Source organism: Macrotis lagotis, chromosome 1 (genome assembly GCF_037893015.1).
Source record: "Macrotis lagotis isolate mMagLag1 chromosome 1, bilby.v1.9.chrom.fasta, whole genome shotgun sequence".
Lineage (NCBI taxonomy): Eukaryota > Metazoa > Chordata > Mammalia > Peramelemorphia > Peramelidae > Macrotis > Macrotis lagotis.
The window spans coordinates 461,385,755-461,410,267 of NC_133658.1; the positions used below are offsets into that span (position 1 = coordinate 461,385,755).

At 34.0% G+C, this 24,513-nt stretch overlaps 1 protein-coding gene across 2 annotated transcripts in view; it reads right to left on the reverse strand.

The window, feature by feature from the left end:
* The window catches only part of TBL1X (transducin beta like 1 X-linked), a 369,185-nt gene that overhangs the window by 84,207 nt on the left and 260,465 nt on the right, over positions 1 to 24,513 (reverse strand). Inside the window, exon 5 of one of the 2 annotated variants that reach the window (XM_074213592.1) lies at positions 19,650 to 19,757. The exons of the other annotated variant lie outside the window; for it this stretch is intronic. Coding sequence (XP_074069693.1) covers positions 19,650 to 19,707 — 58 coding nt within the window. The 5' untranslated portion in view covers positions 19,708 to 19,757. The remainder of the gene's footprint in view (positions 1 to 19,649; positions 19,758 to 24,513) is intronic. 2 annotated transcript variants of the gene reach the window in all.

Here is a 24,513-nt window from a genome sequence, read left to right on the forward strand (position 1 = left end):
TTTTTTATTAAAACAATTTTTTCCCTAGGTAATTATGTTTTCCCATTTACCAAACACTATGTTATTGTTTTCTATTGTTTCTAAGTCTCCCTTGCCTAGTCTGTTCTATTGTTCCATCTCTCTATTCTTTAACCAATACCATCTGGTTTTGATGACTGCTATTTTATAATACGGTTTGTTTGGAAGTGCTACTCCCCATTTGTCTCCAATTCTTACCATTTCTGCTGATATTCTAGACCTCTTGTTTTACAAATGAATTTTGTTATTAATTCCTTAAGTTCTAAAGCTTCTCCTTGGTAATGTGATTTGATATAGCATTAAAAACATAAATTAATTTTAGTGATTATTATCTAGGCACAGTCTAGCCATGAACACTACTTCTTGAGCTATTTTAAGTTGTGGGACACTTTGTAAATGAATCTATATGTTTTTTGTGTGTGGAAACCCATATATTTTATGTATTTTGTTTTCATTTGGAATGTGATCTCCCTTACTATTATTGTTTCGTGTTTTGTTCTTATATAGAAAAGCTGTAGATTTCTGAGAACTTATTTTATAGTCTGACACTGCTGAATTTATTGTCAATTAATTAGTATCTTTTTTTTGATTCTTTAGGATTTTCCCAATTAACTAACAGCAAATAGGGATAATTTTTAATCTACTCTTTACCTATTTTTATACCTTTAATTTTTTTTCTCTTGTCTTACTGTTAGTGCTAGTATTTCCAGAACTATATCAAAAAAGACTGGGTAAAGTGGGCATCCTTACTTCATTCCTGCATTTGATGCTGCCTTTTGGTTCTGGATAGATTTTTAAAAGAGGTATTAAAAGAGGTCTCTCAGCCAATACTTTGTAAAGTTTTTATCATCAAAGAACATTATACTTTATCAAAGGCTTTTTTCTGCAATTACTGAGATGATTATATGGTTTTAAAATTTTTTTATTTTTTTATGAGATTAATTATACTAATTATTTTCCTGCTGTTGAATCATCTTCATAGCCTTGGTATAAATTCCATTGGGTCATAATGAATGATTTTTTTGATAAATCACTGTCATAAGCTTGACAAGATTTTTTGGAAAATTTTTGAGTTAACTTTCATTAATGATATTGGTCTAAAGTTTTCTTTCTCTGTTTTTATTTGGTTTAGGAATTAGGACTGTATTTTTATTTCATAAAAGGATTCTGGTAAAGTACTTTTAAGTTTTTGAAAATAATTTGTGAAATATAGGTACTAATTGTTCTTTAAACATTTGTTATAATTTCCTGTAAATCCAATACAACAAGGGTTTTTTCTTTGGTGGATCTTTTCCAGTTAGTTCTATTTCTTCTTCTTCTGAAACTCAATGTTTTAAGATCTCTGATTTCCTGATAGTTTGGGTATTTTATATTTTGTTGAAAAGCATTCCTTTCTTTTGTTTTCTCACTTTTGGTACCACATAACTATAGTTCAGATTATTATTTATTCTGATTTTGCTGTGATTTTACCTTATTTGCTATTTTGTTGATTTGCTTTTGTTTTTCTTTTTAAGATTAGCTAAGGATTTATAAATTTTATTAGTCTTTTGAAAGAATCAGTTTTTGTTTTATTAATCATTCTATGAAATTTTAAAAAATTTCCAATTTAGCTATTCTCCATTAATTTTTAACATCTTTTTTGTGCTATTTTATGATTATATGTTGACTTTCAAACTTTTAAAAAGGTATATTCAAGTTGTTAATTCTATGTTGTTCAAGAATGCTTTCCTCCAAAAGAGTGCTTCAGCTGTATCCCCAAAATGTTACTTCATCATTAGCACTTTTTTTACATATAGATATTGTTTCTATGATTTGTCCTTTGATCTATTCATTATTTAAGATTTCATTGACAAGTTTCTAATTGGATCTGTACTTTATGTTTATGGTCCTTGTCAATTACTATTTCTATGTTATGATCTGTAAAAGATTATCAGCCATTTTTAATTTTTATATTTATTTTTAATTTTCTAAGGAATTTATAGTCAATTTTTGTTTCATGTAGTGCAGAGAAATATGTATATCTTTTTTAGATGATACACTAGACTTGTTTCTCTAGCAATTTGTTCAGTTAAATATTTTTAATTTTATCTTTCTATATGACTCAATAAAAAAACTAAGAAACAGGATTAAAAAAGGGATATTGAAGTCTCCTGCCACTCTTATAACACTGTTTCAGTCTTATTGTAGTTCAGATAACATTTCTTTTATGAATCTGGATGCCAAAGGACTTGGTGTGCATATATTTATTGATAATAATAGTTTTTTTTTGTCTGTAGTTCCTTTAAGTATTATATAATGTAACTGCAACTTCTACTTGTTTTGGATTCTCTTGATACACAATAAAATTTTTTCTCTATCCCTTCAGTTTTATTTTATGCATGTCTTTGTTTATTAAATGTGTTTTCTTGTAAGCCACAGATTGTAGGGCTTTGTTTTCTTATCCAAGCTGTGATTGTTTTTTGTTTTATGGGATTGTTTAATCCATTTACATTTAAAGTCATGAATCAAGTTTAAATTTTTCTTCATCTGTCTCTAAAAAAATTGGCTTATTTCCAAATGATATCCCACCCCCACTGTATATATTATGTTCCTTCAATTACTTTATTCTTTTAAGGTAGTCATATTTTCATTAGCTCTCTTCTCTGATCACTTCATTTCTTAATCCCTTTACCTTTATGGGTTTATTAGTTTCTATTTGTCTTCTGCTTTTATCTGGTGATAAGACTTTTTCATCACCCTTTTCCCTCTATTAGTGTATCCCCCCTTCCTCTTATACTTTTCAAATAGTCCTATTAATTAGTTTTATTTCATCCATCCATCCATCCATCCATCCATCCATCCATCCATCCATCCATCCATCCAGATGCCTATTTCCAAAAGTGATTTCTCTTATTCTCTTCATTACCTATCCTCCTTTTCTGTATACTTTAGACTCTCATTCTCTAATTTATGATCTCCATTGTCATCTGGTCTATCTCTGCGTCCTACACAAAACTTTCAAGGCATCCATTCTAGGCTCAGTCCTCTAGGTGGTTTCTGACCCTGCCTTATAGGGCTTTTTCCCATGGATTTCCTTTTTTCAATAGAGGCTCACTTACCAGACAATGACAAATACTGCAAGTGTCTGAGAGGATACTGTAGGGCTCCTTTCCAACCACATTTCAGATTATACAGTCCATCTCCCCAGTAATATCCTCCTCCCTGCCTCAAAATTTCCTTCTAGGTTCATGCTCTTCTATTCCCCCAGGAGACAGTTTCCAGTTCTCTTTCTGTTCAAAAAGGACTAGATTTTTTTTTTAAGCATTAAATCCTTGAGGTTATTACCAGCATCCCTTCATAGAAGCCTTCATCAAATGGAACCCCATCCCACAACCACAGCAAGGCCTCCTTCCTTTAATTCTTCCTTCCTTTAATTCTTCCTTCCTCCTTCTCCTCACTCACTCCCTCCATAGACTCTTCACGTCTCAGTTCACTAACTCTTCATTGCTAGTCTTCAATTTGACCTGGGCATATTATACATTCCTCTTTCCTGTTGTTCCCCTCCCTCTCTTTCATGTCCCCTCCCATGCTGTAATATAGAATAACAATTCTCCCCTCTACCTCTTGAATGATTCCCATATAGACAGGGTGTTGTTACAGTCTGTTCATAGTGCCTCAGGCTCACCTCTTCAGACTTTATTCTTTATTCTTATCTCCTTGCATCTACTTAGAAAAAAGTTTCTTAATGGTCTCTTTGCTATCACTCTGCTGCATCTGCTGTCCATTGCTGGTGTAATTATTCAATTCTTCATTTCTGCTGTTTGGGATGTTCAAGAAACAAATAATCTCTTCATGTCTAGTTTTCTTTCAAAAAATGTTTCAAAAGCCTTTTTATTTAATGAAGGTCTTTGTGCATGTATGGTAAAGCCCTGATTTACAGGGTAAATCTCTGGTATGCATCCTAAACTCCATTGTTTTTGGAACACATTTCTTCCTACCTCTTCTTGTATGTGCAATCTAGAATAGTGTCTTCGAATTTTGTTTCCTTTATATTTGGAGTCTTTTCTCCTGAGAGCTTATAGAACTTGTTTCTGAATTGAATTGTTAAATATAACTATGATATATGAATCTGCAGTCTTTTTATTTTACCCCATGGGGCTATCTGTAAATTCTTTTAATTGAGGTTTCATTTTCTACATTCAGAAGTCTGGGAAGTTCTATTCTATTATTTCCTTCATTATTTTTGTCCTGTCATGTTCCTCTGAGAGACCTTAGGTTTTCTCTATGCATTCACTTTGAGATCAATTGTCTGACTTGCCTAGTGAACATTATTTTCTTTTAACTTCACTGGGATTTTTTGTTTTCTTCTTCTAGATTTTCCTTCATTTCTGTGTATTTGCATATTATTCTTTCTTTTATTTCTTTAGTGAGACCTGCCATCATAGATTTCCATTTTTTTCTATTTTGCTCATTATTTTCATTGTGCAGGTCATAAATTCAGCTCTTATAATTCTCATTTTTCTTTTGAATTACTCAGGACTAATGTGTTGTGGTTCCACATTTCCCTCATATTCCCTAGTGTCTTCTGTCTTATAAAATTTTGGATGATTTTTCTTTTGTACTATTTATTCATAGATACCTGAACTCATTTATTAGACTTAGATGTCCTATTTCCTTCTGTTGTTAATATTTTCCCTGTTGATTTGTCTGTTTATGTCCAGTCTTTGAGTTTTCTTCTTCCTGAGATCTTAGGTAATTTAGGATTTCTTTTTCTCGATTTTCTCCTATTTATTTTTTGATTTCTCCACCTTCTCCCAACACCCCAATGGTGGTGTCCTTGGGGAAAATGGATCTCAAACCATTTCAGCTTTCTTCCATGCTGTTCACCTGCCCAAGTAACTTCTGTGATCCCTAGTATGCTAGCTGTTCTGTCAAGGCTTGGTGCAGCTTGGAGCCAGGGTCTCCATAATATTGGAAACAAGGTGGGAGTAATGAGGTATAGAGGTGGGTTTAATTGTAACCTGGGTCTGCTAATACAGCCTTGTTGCTGTTAGTTTGGAAGGCTGGGGGAGGGCTCAGTGAGAAGACATTCATGAACTTTATTTTTGTTTTGTTTATTTGAAAACTTCTTTTGGCTTCATGATGTCTTAGAAACCATGGAAAAAACACTTTATCTTTGATGAATTATTTCTTAATTTGAAAGGTTCAGAGAAAATCTCTAGTTCTCCATCTTGTTGCTCACATCTCAGCTGTATTCTGCCAACCACTGTGATCTTTTATCACGTGGCAAAGACAAGGCATGATAATTCTCAATGATGAGCGAATCAGGGGCTTACTACATGACTCTACCAGCATGAACTCAGTTCCCAACTTATGACACAAATCTATTATAACTTTTTCATCCATTTACTTTAGAAAATTCTCTATACAAAATCCTAAAATATAAACTTCATTGATTCACCTCTCATTTGATAGAACTGAGATTTGATTCCATTAAACAGAAGAACAATAATAATATAATTCAAAGTCACAATGTATCTAATGACCTGAAGAATATAATTAAAATATCTATTCTGCTGTTGTGTTATTGGATCAAACTTTTCTTCCTCACACCCATACAATATGTCTGGAAAGAAGAGTTGTTATGGAAAAGTTTTGCATGATTTCACATGTGTAATTGAGATCACATTGCTCAGCTTTTCAATGGGGAGGGGAGGAGTAAAGGAGAACTTGGAACTCAGAATTTTTAAAAAATATTAAAAAGAAATATGAAATAAAATTCTAAAGAAAGAATGAACTAAAAAAAAGAAATAATAGCTGTCTGAAATCATGGTTTCTATCAGAAAAATATTGTCCACTTTAACTGCAACAATCATGCAACTATGATGGATTACTCTTCAGCAATACAGTGATCAAAGACAATTCTAAAAGACCTGCATTGAAAAGTGCCATCCACATCCAGAGAAAGAACTATGGAATCTGAGTGCAGATAAAAGTATAATATCTTCACCTTTTTAATTTTGTTTTTTGATTTTTCTTCTTGTGGTTATTCTTTTTGTTTGTTCTGATTCTTCTTTCACAGTGTGATCAATATGGGAATAAGTAATAAGTATAACATGTTTTTATATGTATAACAAATCAGTGTGGGAGAGGGAAAGGTGAGAGGGAAAAAATTTTACAAAATGAATGTTTAAAATTATGTCTCGATATAACTGGCAAAATAAACAATCAAAAATTAAGAAAAAATTATTGTAAAGCCAAAAATAAAAATAACAATAGTTTCTACCTAAATCTTTAAAAAGATCAAATGTTTGACATTTCAAAGATTCAACAATACAGTTTTCAGTTTTACCAAAAGCCCTTGAACATCATAAAGTATTGTTAAGAGGATAATTTTTCTTTTCTTTCCACAACCCAAAACTCTAAAATAAAAATCTTCATAATATAAAGGAAAATACATATAACTATCTTACAACATTAAAATAACATTTTTCTTCATTTCACTGATAGCATAACTGATTATGTGGCCACTTATAGGGAGAGATTATATCTTTTCCTATGTCACTTTGTAGCTTGAATTGACATAACCTTTTGTAAAATGTTTTCTTTATAATAGCAAAAATCATGAGAAGAAAAGTATTATTGTTCTTATTCTATAGATCAGGAAATTGATTCAGAAGGATTAATCACATAGTGAATAGTCAAGCTATGAGTTAAATTCATATCTCCTATTATCCAAGTCTTTTTCTATTTTTGTACCTGCTCTACTGGGGGTATTTCACAAATACAATCTGACTAACAATCACATATAACTTAGGACCAAAAAAGAAATTAGTACCAGCACAGATAATTTGAGCTGCTAGGAAGTAGAAATTTTTTATAGAAATAAAAAAAAAGATGTCAATCTTCACACTCAGTATAACTATTTAAACCAATGATAACAGCTGCCAGCTGATCTAGCACTACTTCGAAACTAAGCTGGTTTGGCAGATATTAGAAATATGGGGAATGTGAAAGGTGACTGTAGATATTTTTTCTTTTCAGATGCAAAGAGAGATTTAAACTCTTCACAACAATTTTTTTTTTTAAGTTTTACATGACCTGTGCATATTTTGATCCTGACTGGTTGGTTAGTTGCTTCTTGTCCTTCATTATTGAAAAAGACCAAAATGGCATCACTATTTAAGACAAATTACAAGTAGACTGTCCAGGTCTCACAGGCACAATGGCTCTGTAGACCTTCAGGTGAGTAGTCAGTCTAACAGCTCTTCTCTCCTGGGCAGCTAGGTGGTGCAGTGGATACAGAGCACTGGAGTCTGAAGGATGGGAGCTTGAATCTGGTCTCAGACATTTGACTCTTACTAGCTGTGTGACTTTGGACAAATCACTTAATCCTGATTACCTGACATCCAGGGCCATCTCCAGTGGTCCTGATTCATATCTGGCCACTGGACACAGGTGGCTCTGGAAGAGGAAGTGAAGCTGGTGACTTAGCACAGCCGCCCCCTCCGCTCTCAAATCTAATTCACGTACTCGTCATGGCATCGCCTCCCTGATGTTAAGGTCTTCTTCAAAAATGAAGGACAATAAAACCCCCAAAACCAAAAAACCAGCTCTTTTCTTTTACACTTTTTTTTTTAGGATTTTGCAAGGCAAATGGGGTTAAGTGGCTTGCCCAAGGCCACACAGCTAGGTAATTATTAAGTATCTGAGGCTGGATTTGAACTCAGGTCCTCCTGACTCCAGGCCTGGTGCTCTATCTACTATGCCACCTAGCCCCACCCCTACTTTCTTTGTAAATTTTTTTTTTAAATTTAAAGCAGTGGGGTTAAGTGACTTGCCCAAGGTCACATGGTTAGGCAATTATTAAGTGTCTGAGTCCAGATTTGAACTTAGGTATTCCTGACTCTATGTAGCTGCCCCTTTCCCATACTTTCTTTTGGAGCCTCCCAAATATTCAGCTAGCTCTGGAAATATCTTCGTTAATCCCATTGCCAATGTGTGCCTCCCTAGAAAGGACAATGTCAAAGTAAGTGAACTTGTCCACAGTGCTCAAAACTTTTCCATTTACTGTAATTGATGGTTCCACATATGGATGGGGTGGTGCTGGCTGATGTTTTCATGGTGTTTATTGTTAGATCAAAATTAGTACAAGCAGCAGAGAATCAATCCAAACTTTGTGGCATCTCAGTTTCAGAGGCTGCATTGAGACCACAATCATCTGCAAACAGAAGATCATACACCAGCATACCCTCCACTCTGGTCTTGGCTTGTAGTCTTTTCAAGTTGAAGAATTTGCCATCAGTGCTCTAGCTGACCTTGGGACACTGTTCATTCTCAGTGAAGTCATTTGATTACATGGTGGAAAACATCATGCTAAAAAGCATGGAAGCAAGGACTCAGCTTAGTTTCACTCCATTATCCAGAACTCAGGCAAACATGAAATTGATGTACAATACTGATGAATTTCTCTGGATAACTACATTTTGGACATAATTTTCTGTAAGCTCTCATGATTGATGTTATCAAAGGCCTTGATCAGATCTACAAATATTGTATACAGACCTCTGTTCTGCTCTTGGCATTTTTCCTGGAGTTGTCAGCAAATACTCATCTCATTAAGTTCCTTGACCCTCCTTTAAGTTGAAGCCACACCAGCTCTCAGAGAGGTGATCATCTTCCAGGTGAAGGGATCAGCCTATTGAGAAGACTCCAGCAAAAATCTTACTGCTTGCCACTGGATCCTGACTAAATGGCTAGACAACATCTGAAGCATCTGATATATCCCTTATAAAGATTGGGGATGCTTGGAAAAATTGGGTCTCTATAGATTATATTACTGGATTAATACCCTGACCTCTCCTATTATGGATTGTGGCTGTTAAAAGCAGCTAATAACTCTGCTCCAATCCTTCCTCCATTCCACTACTAAAGTGCTTTTCCTAAAGTGTGGATTCAACCACATCACCTCCTACTCAATGAACTTAGGTGACTCCCTAACTGCTTTCAGGATCAAATATAAATGGTTTTGTTGGGAATTCAAAGTCTTTCATGACCTAGTCTCTTTTACATCTTCAGTCTTCTTATACCTTACTCTCCAATGTGTACCCTTGGATCCTGTGACTCAGGCCTTCTGGCTGTTCCATGAACAAGATACTACATCTCTTGGCTCTCAGCATTTTCTCTGACTGTCCCCATATCTGAAACTCTCTCCCTGTTCCACTACATCTACTGACCTCCTTGGCTTCCACAGAATATCAACTAAAATCCTTCCTTTACTGGAAGCCTTCTTCAATTCCTCTCAATTCTAGTAATCTGTAATTACTTCCTATTTATCCTATACATGCTATGTATTTATTTGGTTGTTGTCCCCCTCATTAGATTGCAAACTCCTTGAGGGGAGGGATTGTCTTTTGTCTTTTTTTTATATCATTAGTGATAACCTTATGTCCCATACATAGCAATTGCTCAATACAAATTGTTCAAATTTTCAAGGCATTTTTCAGAAAAACAAAACAAAAACAAAACAATGTCGAACTATGATCTTACCAAAACTCTTTCTTATTTTTGTATTTAAACTGCTGTGTGTCCCATCCACTAGGATGGCTAGGAAGTTAGCTGGTCAAAAAAGAAGCCTTCCTTGGAGTAAAAGTTGGCTACTGAATTGTAAATTTTTTTTCTCTTTCCTGTCATGTTTAAAAAAAAACGAGAAAGATAAATGAGAAAGAAATCCGTGAGAAAAGGCTTCAAATTACCCAGAGTTAAGAGATGGACTATCTGGAACAATCAGGAGGTCATTGTCACAGGACTGAAGAATATATGTTCATGAGTAGGGTGTAAGAAGACTGAAGAAGTAGGAGGGGGTTACGTTATGAAGGATTTTAAATACCAATCAAAGCCATTTATATTGGATCCTAGAGGCAGAAGGAAGTCAAACAAGTTTACTGAGTGGGGCGTGGGGGGAGTGATGTGGTTGTAACTGCACTTTAGGAAAATCACTTTAGTAGTTGAATGGAGGATGAACTGGAGTAGTTATTAGCCACTTTTAACAGCCAGAGTCCACATTGAAAAATGGAATACAATCATTGTTGTCTGAGGGTACATGGTAACAATATGTGACCTAAGGGGCGGCTAGGTGGCACAGTGGATAGAGCACCGGCCCTGGAGTCAGGAGTACCTGAGTTCAAATCCAGCCTCAGACACTTAATAACTACCTAGCTGTGTGGCCTTGGGCAAGCCACTTAACCCCATTGCCTTGAAAAAAAAAACAACTAAAAAAAATATGTGACCTAAAATGCATCAATTTCTCATCAAGTTTATTGTTGATCATGATCATAAAATAATATTTATGATACACCTGCTTAACTATGCTTAGAAGTGTTATAGTCAGGAAATAAGAGAAGAATTCATTACACTTCAGATTTTTATTTAATACTCTGATATACTCTAATATATTCAGATTGCACTAGCTACTAACCTAAGTGCCAAAAACTTAGGGTTCTCTTTATCTGAAGCAATGCATAGAAGGTCATACAGCTTGGCTCAATACTTTGCTGACTTATTCAATGAAAATTTGGCAGGGCTACAGCAGCTTTCTTTCTTTTTTTTTCTGTGAAGGTTGGACCCAAAGCCAAGCTGAAGGCAGGGAATTTATGTAAATGGTTAAGCTCGTTTGCTAAATATATCTTTTCCAGATGACCCCAGTCTATAGACCATTTGAAGGCTAATTTTAAGCTATAAGAGCATACCTTAACATCAATCAACATCTAGCAAATCAGAAACTGGAATTAATTTCTTTTAGCCTATTTTTTAAAATGCCTTCATTCAGAAGAAAAAAAACAATCCTGTAGCCTTAAACAAATGTGTAAAGTATATTCAGTTTCTTAAGTGCTTAGGTTCATCAGCAATTAGACTGGGGATGGAAGAAAGGATGTAACATGGTCAAGATATTCATGTCTGCAGTGGGCTGTTTGTTTCTATGTTTATATATTCTAGTGAAACTGGGTCATTTTATAATCACTACCACCATCTTTAACAAATATTTATTGGATCCCTATTGTGTGTGTGAGAATCAGCATGGTGTTAGACAAAGTGTTGGCCTTGAAGTTATTATGAAAATCTGAGCTTAAGTCCTGACTCTAAAATTATTATCTGTGGCAAGTTGGACAAATTGTTTATTAACATCTGGCAAATAAACTTAGCTTTGTTTGCCTCAGTTTTCTCATTTGTAAAATGGGCTAAAGAAAGAAATGGCAAACTACTCCAGATCTTTCTCATAAAAACCCCAAATGGGGTCACAAAGAATCAGACATGACTTAAAATAATTTAATAGTTAAGTTGTAGAACATACATCAATCTGTACTGTTAGTAAAAGTTTCCTCACTGGAATCTTCTATAAGAAGCCCGGTCAGAGAACAAAATTATATATAAAGCACCATGCAATGCATTTTGGAATGCAGAACCTCAGTAATCCTTTCCCTCAAGGATTATATATTCTATTATCAATGTCAATATCTATAGACAGAGATATTGGTCAAGTGATTTCTCTTGTAGTGCACCTGGAATTCTTTTTAGAATGAACTATAAATCAGGTAGAAAAATGATTTCCCCCCCTTTTTTATCAGAAGGTTACCACCAAGTCTGTAACTTATAAATCTTGAATGGTTAGTGTGAAGAATCACCAAAACCATTCAGCTGGCTCACCAGTGCCCTGGAGATGATTTGTTGTAATTGCTGGTTTTTTCCCTACTGTTTTAAAAATCATTTTCTATTGCTACTGTTATCAGTTTTATCCATGCCCTTCATTTACTTCCCTTGCCTCTGGTTCATATTGCCTTTTTTCTTTCCTTTGCTTCCTAAATTCTGCACAATCCTTTTTCTGTTGAGGCATCTGTTCCCATTTCTTCTGACTTTCCCAAAAGGCAAAGGAATAAACAGCACAGCTTCAGCGCAGTGCCAATCTTCTCTCTTAAAATTCATTTGATGAGTGTCTTTAGCTCTTGGCAGCACCCCCTCTTTTCCATTGTGCATCCAATTGACCCTTTCAAGCTTCTCTTTGGCTATATTTAATTACAATTTGTGATTTGTGATCACACTAGATTATCCATGAAGCTTTTCTAGTTTGTGTGAAATTATCACTTGATTTGTGCTTTAAAAAGAGAGAGGGAAAAGCTATTTCTCTATAATGTGGATTCCGGAGGTGTGGAATTGTAGCTGTGTAAAGGAAACATAGTCACTATGCTTGCAGTTAATTACTTGATAAATCACACCAAGACTTGTTGAGTTTTTCTTCTTTCTACAGAGAGACAGATAGAGAATAGAACAGACAGAGAGACCAACAGAAAAAGAGTCAAAGACAGAGAGAAACACAAGATAGAAAAACAGACTTCAGGCCACAAAAAAAAAAAAAATCCATTATAGTTTTGAAGGAGCTCTCTCATCCCAACAACCTGTGTGTGAGATGGGTACTATGACCCTCTTATGAAAAGGAGAAACACATAGCATTATGTATTTATAAAGGGCTCCCCTGTCTGTTTCTTCCTGGTATTGTGAAATGATCTTGGGAGGAGTGTGGGAAATGTAAAATTACCATGAACCATGCTTCCTAGGAATCACAAAAGAGACAGCAAGAGCATTCTATTAACCTCAAGAATACAAGAGTCAGCAGAACTTTATATATTAAAGGCAAACTGCCATAACTAATTCAAAATAAATTCAAATTCTGTTGGTGTTACACCTGGTAATTATGTTAACTAGGTTTTACAGCTCCCTCTTTCCCATTAAGACATGTTTTCCAAACTATTTTTATTCTTTACATAGGCATAAAGAGGATGTAAAAATATGTAATCAAATCAGTAAATGTGTCCTGAATACCTAACTTGTGCAAGGAACAGTAATGAATAACCATCACTAACAATCAACAAATAGCCAAAAAAAATCTCTTCTTGAGGAGGGTGAAAGAAAAATTTTTAAATCTAGGAAAATCATTAATGATCATTTGAATTATGTCCTGCTTCGGGGGCACAGGAATGGGAGAAATAACTTCCTTGAAATCCTTTCTGTTTCTTTGATCAAAACTAAACTAAACTAAACAACCCCAAAAAAGAACCCACCAAAACCCAACAGGAGTCATGGTTTTTCATCTGGTCAATATGTCTCTGGGGAAGATATTTCTTCAATTCCCTGCAGGTGTTGTTATTAGAGGTTCTCAATGAAAAGCTTGAACTAGTTGCTCTCTAAGGTCACCTCTAACACTTAGATTTTATGATTCTATTATATGTGTGTGGGTGTATTTTTATTTTTATTTTTTTACTGTGGCTACAGAAGTCAACTCTCAACTTGTTTTCTGATCCTTCTTCCTTTCTTCCTATATTTCTTTCTCCCCTCTTCTTCATCCCCCACAAACCCTCATTTTTCTTCCTTCCCTTTCTCCTCTGGATGATTCTTTAGGTTGTTTCTCATTTTGTGCCTTCCTTGATCCTCACCAAATTCCAGCCTTTTTTCTGGGTTGGCTCTTCTTGGATCATCATAATCATAATTAATCATAATCTCAAGGACATAGATGCTATTATCTCCATCTTAGAGATGAGGAAACTGAGATAAACAGAAGTGAAGTTGACTTGTCCAGGGTCACACAACTATTGCATTTCTGAGACTGGATTTGAACTCTAACCTGATTTCAGACTTGGTGTTTCTACTCTTCCTGACTTATCCTCTCCACTACTCCCTTTAACCTTTGATTCTTCTTTTCCTTCTTTATTTCTACAAGCAATACTTAATAGAGATTAAAGGCATTTGAAATGGGAGAGAAAGAACTGAAATTTTAGAGGGAGAGAGGCCATCAAGAAAGCATCTTAGCCATTGTATTGCTAATCCTAATTTACAGTTAAAATCAGTAGGTTTGCATACTGCTTTTACAAATATTATCTTATTTGATCCTCTCAACTTTGGGGGAGGGGGGAATGCTATTCTTATCCCCATTTTATGGATGAAGAAACTGAGGCAAACAGAGGTTAAGTGACTTGCCCAGAGTCAAACAACTAGTTTCGTGTTTGCAACTAATTTTGAATACTGATCTTCTGGACTCTAGGTCTAGTGCTTATACTACTGTCCCACCGAAGCTACTTTTTTTTTTTTTAACAAAGTGAGTTTCTGAGAATCACACATCTATCTAAGTAGAAGGGAATGTAGATCTCTTGCTTCTTAATTCAGTGTTATTTTCGCTATACACCCAAATTTTGACTTTCAGTTTTAAAGACTAACAAAATGCCAAACCACACCTTTTTCCGATCTTCAACAAAAATCACATATTTTGATTTTTTTTTGTACAGATACTTAAGTTTATTGATTATTCATCCTCCCAAAAACAAAATGATGCAGTTAATCTTGTTATTCCTATTTTCGTCAAAGTGACAGATTGTGAAAGGATGGATAAAGAAGCATTAACTAAGAGTTTGATAGGTGTCAAGTATATGCTAAATAATACAAAAATGAAATTAGCTCTTTCCCTCAAGGAGCATAATTAAGGAGAAATGGAGGATCAAGAGACCTGGTTCAATAGATTCTACCTCTCCCATTTATTACCTCTGTGAACTTGGGGAGGTCCCAATCTTTCTGTACTTTAGTTTTTCACATCAAAATGAACTGGTTGGGCTAAATGACCTTTAAGGTCTCATTTAGCTCTAAACCTATAATCCTATGACATAGTATCTATGTTACATAAACTTACTTTTATCCTTTCATAAATAACTTTTGAATGAACAACCACAATCTCATCATGACTGAAAATCTGAGAAAAAGAGTTCAAGATATCTCACAATTTTCTTACTTTGTTGTGTATTCTTATATAAGAATATGTATGGATTTTCTTTTCCCATGAGTTAAAAAAGGTTCTCATATTTTTTCTAGCTTTATGAATTTCTTACAATGAGATATTAAAAATAGAAATGGTCTATTATAAATTACCTTATTACTTAAAAATGTTAAAAATAATTTTAACATATAATTAGGGGAAATGATTTAAAAAACACATGATCTATTAAAATCACCTAATAAAAATAACATGCCATATTAATACAGTGAAATGTAAGAGGCAATGTGGCATAATAGAGTTGGCCCTAGAATCAGGAAGTCCTGTGTCCAAATTTCACCTCTTCCATTTATTGAGAAGGCTGGTCCAGGTCAAGTTATTTATTCTCTTATATCCTCAAGAAATTCTCTAAGATTGTAAATTGCAGGGCTATTTGCATTTGCTAATTGTTAGCTCCTAGGACCAAGAAGAAAAAATAATACTACATAAAAATTAAAGGGAAAGATGGCAAAAATGGAAAATTAACTATCTTCTCACTTTTTAAAATTAGATTAGCAAATGATCGATTGGGTCAAATGACCTAACTTTAGATTTTTGCCTGTGAAGATAATCTAAAGGGACATGGAAATATACATGTACATATATAAATACGTGTGTATATATCATACACATATATGATCACATACCTCATCACATACATTTTATTATTGCTGTTACCAAGAATAACTTAGACATATAGGTATCTTTAAGATTTATAAAGTACTTTCCTCAGTTCAACTAATCTGATATTTAATAAGCATTTACTATATACAAGATAGTGTACTAGTTGTTAGATTTACAAAGACAAAACGTAAAAAGTTCCTTAAGATGTTTATATTCTAGTAGGGATACATATTATGGATAAAATACAAAAATATGAAGTATATACAAGTTTCAATCATGTCTAACTCTTCCTGGCCCCATTTGGGGTTCTTTTGGCAAAGAAAGTGATTTGCCATTTCTTTCTCCAGCTCATTATATAGATAAGGAACTGAAGTGTGCGCACGCACACACACACACACACACACGTAAGAAGTACAATTAAGAAACTTTCCTTGCTTTTCTTTTCTTTCTAATTTTACATATCTGTAAGTACAAATTTCAAAGATGAAATTGTTGTATAGGATTGGTTAAGAATTGATAAGTACACACAGTTGTGATTGTAGTTGTTTATCTCAACAGAATGTTTATTTGAAAACAAACCTAAAACCCAAGTTTTGCTAACATACAAAAGTCCTAAGATCATAATTTACCATAGTTTAATTTAAACATCTTTATTTAAAAATAAAGGTCTATTCAACTTATATAGGCTCAGTTTTTCTAACTTTTTTTTATCAACACAAATGTGAAATATGGTTTCTTTATTCCTTTTTTTTTCAAGTGACTTTATTTTTTCCAAACCCCTAAAATAAGGACAGTTCTCATCTTTCAAGCCCATCAGTAATTACATTGGCAACTTATCCTGTGAGGAAGATAGTATAACTGGGGTTGGGAAGTTTTTTCTAATGTAGAGTTGAAAGCAGTCAAAGCCTAGGGAATTTAAATGAATTCCTCTAAGTCACACAAGATGTGTGTGTGTGTTTTAATCTAAGTTTAGGTCTCTTGAAACCAAGTCCAAAAAGATTAACAATATGGAGAAACTGGTCGAATAGTTTAGTGGAAAAAAGAGATTAACTTGCACTTCTTGATCATAAGACATCACAGTTTCCTCATCTATAAAATGAGGATATTATTCTGGAAAAAATTCCAGGATTTTCCCTAGCTTTATAAATTCTATAACTTGCCTCTGAAAAATTTTTAATACATTTAAAACAGATGTCAAATATTATCTTTTAAAATTTGCTAATAAATGAAAACATTGTAATGGTCTATTAAAATTACTTTGAAAACCCATTTACTTCCCTTAGCTTTTTGAGCTTAATATTAGAATGTACTAATTGCATGAATTCCCACTAAATGTATAAAGATAAAGTCAAGCTAAATTCCTCAAATTTGGAAATTAAAGTACCAATTTAAAATGTTTAAGTTTTCTTGTTCTATTTAGGTTTTATTTTTTATGGAACTTGAGAAGTGAGGGCAGTTTCTTGGTAAAAACACAAACTCTAAAAAGAAAAACAGCTGACAACACTGTTAGGGCAGCTCAGAAGAGCAATGGCTTCCTTAAAACAGATGTGTTGGCACCATATTACCTGTCACACCCAATTACTGCATATATTTCTAAAACTTGATTGCAAGCAAATTTGTGTAATATTTACTGAGGGTTCTCCAGCAAATTTTAATTAAAATATTAAGGACTCAAAATTTCCTCAAATACATTTTGAAAAGTATAGCATGAGGAAAATAGTTTCTCAAAGGAAAAGGCAAATGTGTTTAAATCAATTTGGCAGAAATAATTTTCCATTGCAAATAAGACCTTTAATTTGAAGGAGAAAAATTATGTGCTTGTTACTTTATTTTTAATTTATGGAATAAAACAATTCTATAACATAGTACAATAAAAGGATGATTGTACATGAAACTGCCAGTCTATTATGCACAACTTGCTTTCCTTGCAACAATAAAATTACCTTGAAAATATTTTTCTGCCCTCCTCTCACCCCCCCAGAGATGCTTATTTTTTTAAATAAATGCTTGTTGAATGAGTTGAATATTATGTCTAGATTTAAGACCAACATATCACACACATACTAAGAGCATGAGTACCTAGATAGGAGAAAGTCCCTCTTTCTTTTTTAGTTTTTGCAAGGAAAATGGGGTTAAGTGGCTTGCCCAAGGCCACACAGCTAGGTAATTAGTAAGTGTCTGAGACCGGATTTGAACCCAGGTACTCCTGACTCCAAGGCCGGTGCTTTATCCACTACGCCACCTAGCCGCCCTAAGTCCCTCTTTTTAATAAGAAACCATCTCAAAAATTTTGGGTGGTCTTAAAGGTCTGTATCAGAATATATATAGTGTTTAGAAGACCAAGGACTCTTGATAAATATGAATTCAACATATGGCTTCTTTTTTAAGTTACTTATAAATCAGAAAATAAAATCAATATGTTATTTCTAAGCACTAAATTCACATTTATGAACTATACTAAACAACTATCTTCAAAAGCACTGTAAACAGATAATAAATAAATGTAAACAAGTGCAAAAAAGAAAAAAAGGGAGCCAACTCTTACAAAATAGGAAGGAGAAAGAATTCCTTGTTTATTCACAGAAGTTGTGCTTACTTCTGAGGTATAGTGAAGCAACCAAGTTCCCTCTTCATTCTCTAGATCCAGAAAATTTACTGTTCTTTGTCCAAAAAAAATAAAAACAAAACTAAACCTCTTTCATTCTGTCCCTCATCTTGTGATCACAAAGGCCAAAGGCAAGAACAGTTCTGGTCTTCTACCTATAACATTTTGTTAAAAGAGATCTGCTTATTTTTCTATAGTGATATATACATATATATATATATATATATATATATATATATATATATATACACACACACATACATATATATATATATAATATTTTTATAAGTGGGATCTTTTATTTAGGAGTGAATACTTTCAAGAAGGGAATCTATTTTTAATTACTGGAAAATACTGAAAGTCCAAAAGGAAGCAATATTTTATTCATAAAAAACCTCTGTCTCTCTCTCTCTCTCCCCACTAAACACACAAATCTTGTAGTGAATATAACTTTGACCTCAAAAATTTCATTATAAGACAATGGATTTATTATTTCCTATGGAATATGATTTTCTTAGCACTGGGTCTTATATAAAGTGAATGGTCAAATATTTGTTGAATCTTTTTAAAAAACTGGACTGAATTTTAATCTTGTTAATACACATGTTAATGGGGAAAAAACACTGTGACATAGTATTAGAATTTTGGATCTGGGACAGAGTTTAGAATCTCCTAATCCAATCTTTTATGGGTAAGGACCACCAGTCCAAGTTCACATAGCTAATACCATGGCCAGAATTAAAATCTGAGGGTTTTGACTTTCTAGTCCAATAATTTTTTCTACCATACTACAATCAATATGAGTTTGTCTTTGCCTATAAGTAAATTATTGAGTCTACTTCCCATTATATTTAAAATCTTATAGAGGAGAATCAAAAGTCTAGTCAGGGAAAAATACTTAAACCATATTGGCAAAAGTCCTGACTTCTGGGAGAATTAGGGGAGGGATCATTAACTATATGATAGGAATAGTTGGTACTTACATAATACTTCAGACTTTGCAAAGTGCTTTAAAGACTGATCCTCATTAGATCTCCAGAAAGACACAGTGAGGTATGTATTACAGAACAATTATTATTACCCCCATTTTACTTATGAGAAAATTGAGGCTCAGTGTCACTGATGAAGAAATTTGCCCAGTTATATGACTAGTGGGATATAGATATAAGTATTCCTGATTCCAATTCCATCATCTGCTTAAGTAAGTCTCCCTATCTTGTGGAAATTGGTGAAAAATGAGAGAGCTTCTGCCCTCCCTTTAAAAGATTAATAATTTAGTATCAATTAATAAATTTCTTCACTTCCACCCTATTCTTTAACAATGAATATACTTTATCCAGGATGCTTTCTATTTGTGCTTTTTTTATTCTCATCAAAGACAGCCCAATTTGCGATGGAATGAGGGATCCATGCACCTTGCCATGGTCTGGGTCCTATACCAAGAGACAGTCATGAAAAAAGGAGGATACCTTTTATTTTGTCCTTTGCTTTAAGCTAGTATTGTTTATAACAGAACACTCTAAATACAACTAACTTCATAAATCCTTCTGACTGACTGAAAAAGGAATAATTTACCTGACTCCTGGAGATAACGATATACCAAAAAATTCACTTCGTCGCTGGTTATGCTCATCTTAGCCCCACCTCAAAATGATGAGGTTTATAAGAAGTATGATCCACCCTCTGTTAAAAAAAAAGGAGAAAAAAACAGCAATTGGTACACTATCTCCTCTGATTGTTTAACTTTAGGAATTATGGAGGGAAATGAGAGACATGCGTATGTACACACATTAAAATTATTAACATCTGACATGAAAAGTGTCTACTTAGTTCATAACTGTCATTCTAGGATGTTACTTGTATATGATTAGATATGTTCTGCATTGAATTTATATATCACTAATAAGAAAAGTTTGCATTTCATAAGCTTGGAACTCAATAAGAAATAAACCTCAACACACACAAAAAAGAAATTTAAAAGCAATGAAGATTGAAAACTAATAAAAATCTTTTCACTGTGCTTTATAGATTACTATACTTGAAAATGACCATTAAGACACTATTTTCAAATGTGTCTATGCAGATGGTGTTGCGTTTGGCATGAAATAGTTTTCTGGCTAGTGTTTTTATTATACAAAATAAATGATAACGTGGAGATATACTGCTACCCTCTTTCCTCCCTTCTGGAATATATGTAAAAACTGAAATAACATTTTCCTGAAGGTATGAACAATGACAACATCTTTTTTTTTAGTTTTTTTTTTTTTTTTTGCAAGGCAAATGGGGATAAGTGGCTTGCCCAAGGCCACACAGCTAGGTAATTATTAAGTATCTAAGGCTGGATTTGAACTCAGGGACTCCTGACTCCAGGGCCGGTGCTCTATCCACTGTTCCACCTAGCTGCCCCTCACAATGACAACATCTTGAAGCTAAATGACATCAAAGACCACGTAGGTTAACTTGTACACATGGGAAAAATGAATTTCCTCCAGTCTCCTATTTGAATTTCTCCAGTGAAAGGAAACCTTTTCAAGCAGTTGTTTTCACTTTAAGGCATCTCCAATTAGCAGAATTTTTTCCCCTCATGCTAAATCTAAGTCAATCTCTCAGCAACATCCACCCATTAATCCTAGGGGACTGAAGTTTAATTTTCCTTCCATGAAACAGAGCTTCAAAGCTTAAAGAAACCTATCCTAATTCCCCTAAGTCTTCTCTTCTCCAGGATAAATATTCTCAGTTCTTTAGCATGATCCTCATGTGGCAGGAGCATGAGGCCCTTCAGCATTATCAATGCCTTTCTTAAATTGGAAAGTCTCAAACTGAACATAATTCTACAAATATGGACAGTTTAGAAAAAAACAGGAGGAATATAAATTTCTTGGTCTTGGATGATACCCTTCTTAATGAACTTTAAGTTTACAGTAACTTCTTGGGCTGCCACATTATGATGCTGAATTCAATTATATAGTATCTTAAAACTTGTCTTTTTCAGATGAATGCTTGCTTAAGCCAGCTATATCTTCTCCATCTTGTATTTATGAAGTAGACGTTTTTGAACTTAAGTGCAAATTTAGTCCAATGTTTTAATCTATACAAATCCTTGGACACCTTGACCCTGTCATCTAACATGTTAGCTATTCCTCCTACCTTTGCGTCATCTGAATATTTAATAAATATGAGACATGAGATCTGTGCCTTTGTTCAAATCACTCATCAAAGTATCAAGCACAAATTTCTGAGTGGTACTCTACAGGTTTTCTTCCAAGGAAATATCAAACTCTTCTGATTTCATCTTTCAACTAGCTGTGAAGCTACCTACCCATTACCTTTTGTCTAACCCATATCCTTTGGTCCTATTGGTAGGAATATCATGAGAAAGTCAAATGCTTAACTAAAATCTAGGCAAGCAATTATCTAATATCAGTCTAATAAACTACTTTAAGAAAGGAAAAAAATTAGTCCACTAAACCTTATTAGTCTAGTAATCAATCTAGGAAATGAAATGAGATAAATCTCCCTTGACCTACTTTTGAAGGCATGCTGATACTTTGTGATCACTTCTGCCTTTTCTAAATGTTCATTAGCCACCCCTTTAATAATACATTCAAGATTATCATCAGGAATAAAATTCATGTTCTCTGACCTATAGCTTGTATATGTTCTTCACTTCTTTTTATTATCCATTTCAATTCCTTATTTATTTTACATTAATGAAATTTGTCAGGAAAGTAGAGATGACCATGGATCAAAGGCATGGATAATCTAAAATGCACTTAATATTATTGAATATAAATTTCATTTGATGTTGCATACTTTACAATTATATTTGTAAAAATTAGTCTAAATTCTCTTTGTTTCTGATAAATGGGAAAATAATAGAAAGTGAAGGATGGTGAGGGGAAACTGGCTAATGGAAATGACATAAAAAGAATTATGCATACTATTTGTTAATAATAAGAAAACAGGCCTAAATACAAAGGAGTCCTCCTTATCTGAATAATCATTATTCAAGTCTCTACAAAGATTGCCTTTTGTTGTTTTCTTTGATATATGAAACTCTTGGTTAAGGAAACTCTCATTGCAGATCCACAACTCGTGTAATTTATAGCACGGAGAATTGCTTGGGGGAAATTTAGGGATTTAAGAGACTTGCTCAGGGTTCTGTAGTTAATATGAATGAGAGGAAAGTCTTAAACCTGGATCTTGTTGATTCTGAGACTGGTTCTTTATCAACTGATGCAATAATGCCACCATATTAGGTTATTGAGAAAAGTAAAGGTCATCAAAACTTGAAAATATTTATTAAGGAATTGACCACTTATAAGATTCTTATCCACAGATTCTTTTTGATTTAGCACCAAAGCATAACCCCTTACATCTTTTTTTTTTTCCTCTGTTGATCAAACTCTGGTTGTCTAAGGGTTGTGGAAAATGAAAATGATTTTATTTTCCAAAGATTCAAAATAGGGGATGGGACCAAGATGACCAAGTAAAAGGAACAAAACACAACTCCCCCATAAAAACCAAGACCTGATCAGGAAATATAAGAAAAATATCATGGTGAGGCATTTCTCAGAGCAAGTTGGCATAAGGAGACCTCTCTACATCTGAAGATATTGAAGACTGAGTCTGATCAGAAGCATAGAGCATTTCACATGGAAGTGAAAGATGGCTGAGGTCGTATATCAGATCAAGAAGGGGTCCTAGACTCAAAAAGTGCCCTCTAGCCTTGTGCAGGTTGTAGAAAAGATGCTCAATTGGTAGCTCTGTTGCTTATTTCAGTTTCTTATCACAGACCCATGGGTAGACTGAGCAGGGGACCTATACCTTGGGGTGGCTCATGGGTGTCCAACCTTTTAGCTCTTCATTGCCCAACAAAAACCTATTAAGGGTTGTATACAGCATTTTATATTTATCTATGACTACAGAGTATCCCATAATACCAAAGAATATAATAATAAAATGCAATCACACTGCACGAAGGACTTTGAGGGTTGTGTGTGGCTCATGGTTGTGGGTTGGACACACCTGCTCCAGACTGTCACTCTGAGTCAACAAAGGTTTCCAGCTAGTTGATAATGGTCAAGTTCCTTGTGACTCTACTGGAACTTCCAAGCAGGTGAAAGCCACAGATAAGGAACTTGCACAGCTCAGATTAGGAGAGAAGTCATCAGATGTTACCCTATATCAGACCACTCTGGAAGCCCTAAAAGCTTGCGGGTCTCTGTCCTGAATGTCATTGGGATCCTAGAAGAACACATCATTCAACACCACCCCCCCAAAAAAAAACCCAAAAGAATGACCTAAGAGGACAAAAACTGAACTTGGACACACCCCTCAGAGATGTGCTGAGTATCGCCCTTAGAACAAATCTCAAGTCAAGAAATAGACAAACAAAAATAGACTCCCACCATAAAGAACTATTGTAAAGCTAGGAACTCTTAAGACACAAATCCAGGAAAAAATGACTCCAAGCTATCTTTAAGCAAAGATTTAAATATGATAAGACCTGAACACTAGTGCAACTAGATTTCCTAGAAGATCTAAACTAGGAGTTTAAAAAGTAAAAATGATTTAAAAAACCAAATAAGGGTACTAGGGGGAGAAATGAGAAAAGAACGAACCATGGAAGAAAGTTGTGGAAAGAGAATTATTACCTTGGGACAAGAGATAAAAAGCTTTACCCAAGAAAACTCAAGAAGCTTCATGAAAATCAAGAATTGAAAACAGAGATGCTAATGACTATATAAGAAAACAAGAAATATTTTTTTAAATAGAAAATGTAAGACACACCATAGCAAAATAATCAACTTGAAAAACAGAAGAGATAATTTAAGAATTATTAAGACTTCTAGCCAGGACAAAAAATTGGAGCCTAGACATAATACTGGAAGAAATCATAAAAGAGACTGTCCAAATCTCATAGAACCAGAAGACAAAAAGGAAATAGAAAGAATTCACTGATTATCTCCTGACAGAAACCATCAAATGAAAACTCCCAGAAATAATTGTGTCCTAAGTCTAGAATTGCCAGGTAAAAGAAAAATAAACATTCCAAACTCAAAAAACCCAGAAAGAAAGAAAGAATTTAGGTACCAAGGAGTTAAAATCACCCTAGCAGCATCCACTGTAAAGGAATGTAGAATTTGGGATATGATATTTCAGAATGTAAAAAAGTTTATAGGCTTAGAAAAAAAATTTAATCAGAAAAAATGAATACAATCCTACAAAGGGAAAATGGAACTTAAATGAAATATCAGATTCTACTGCTTTTCTGATGAAAAGACCACAGTTGAGCAGAATTTTGAAAAGCAAAAACAGGAATCCAAACGAAACACAAAAAGGTAAATGTGAGTGAGTAATCATAAATGACAAAATGAGGCAAAAGAATTTATATTCTAATATCTCTATATTATCCCCCTCTCAGAATTCTATCATC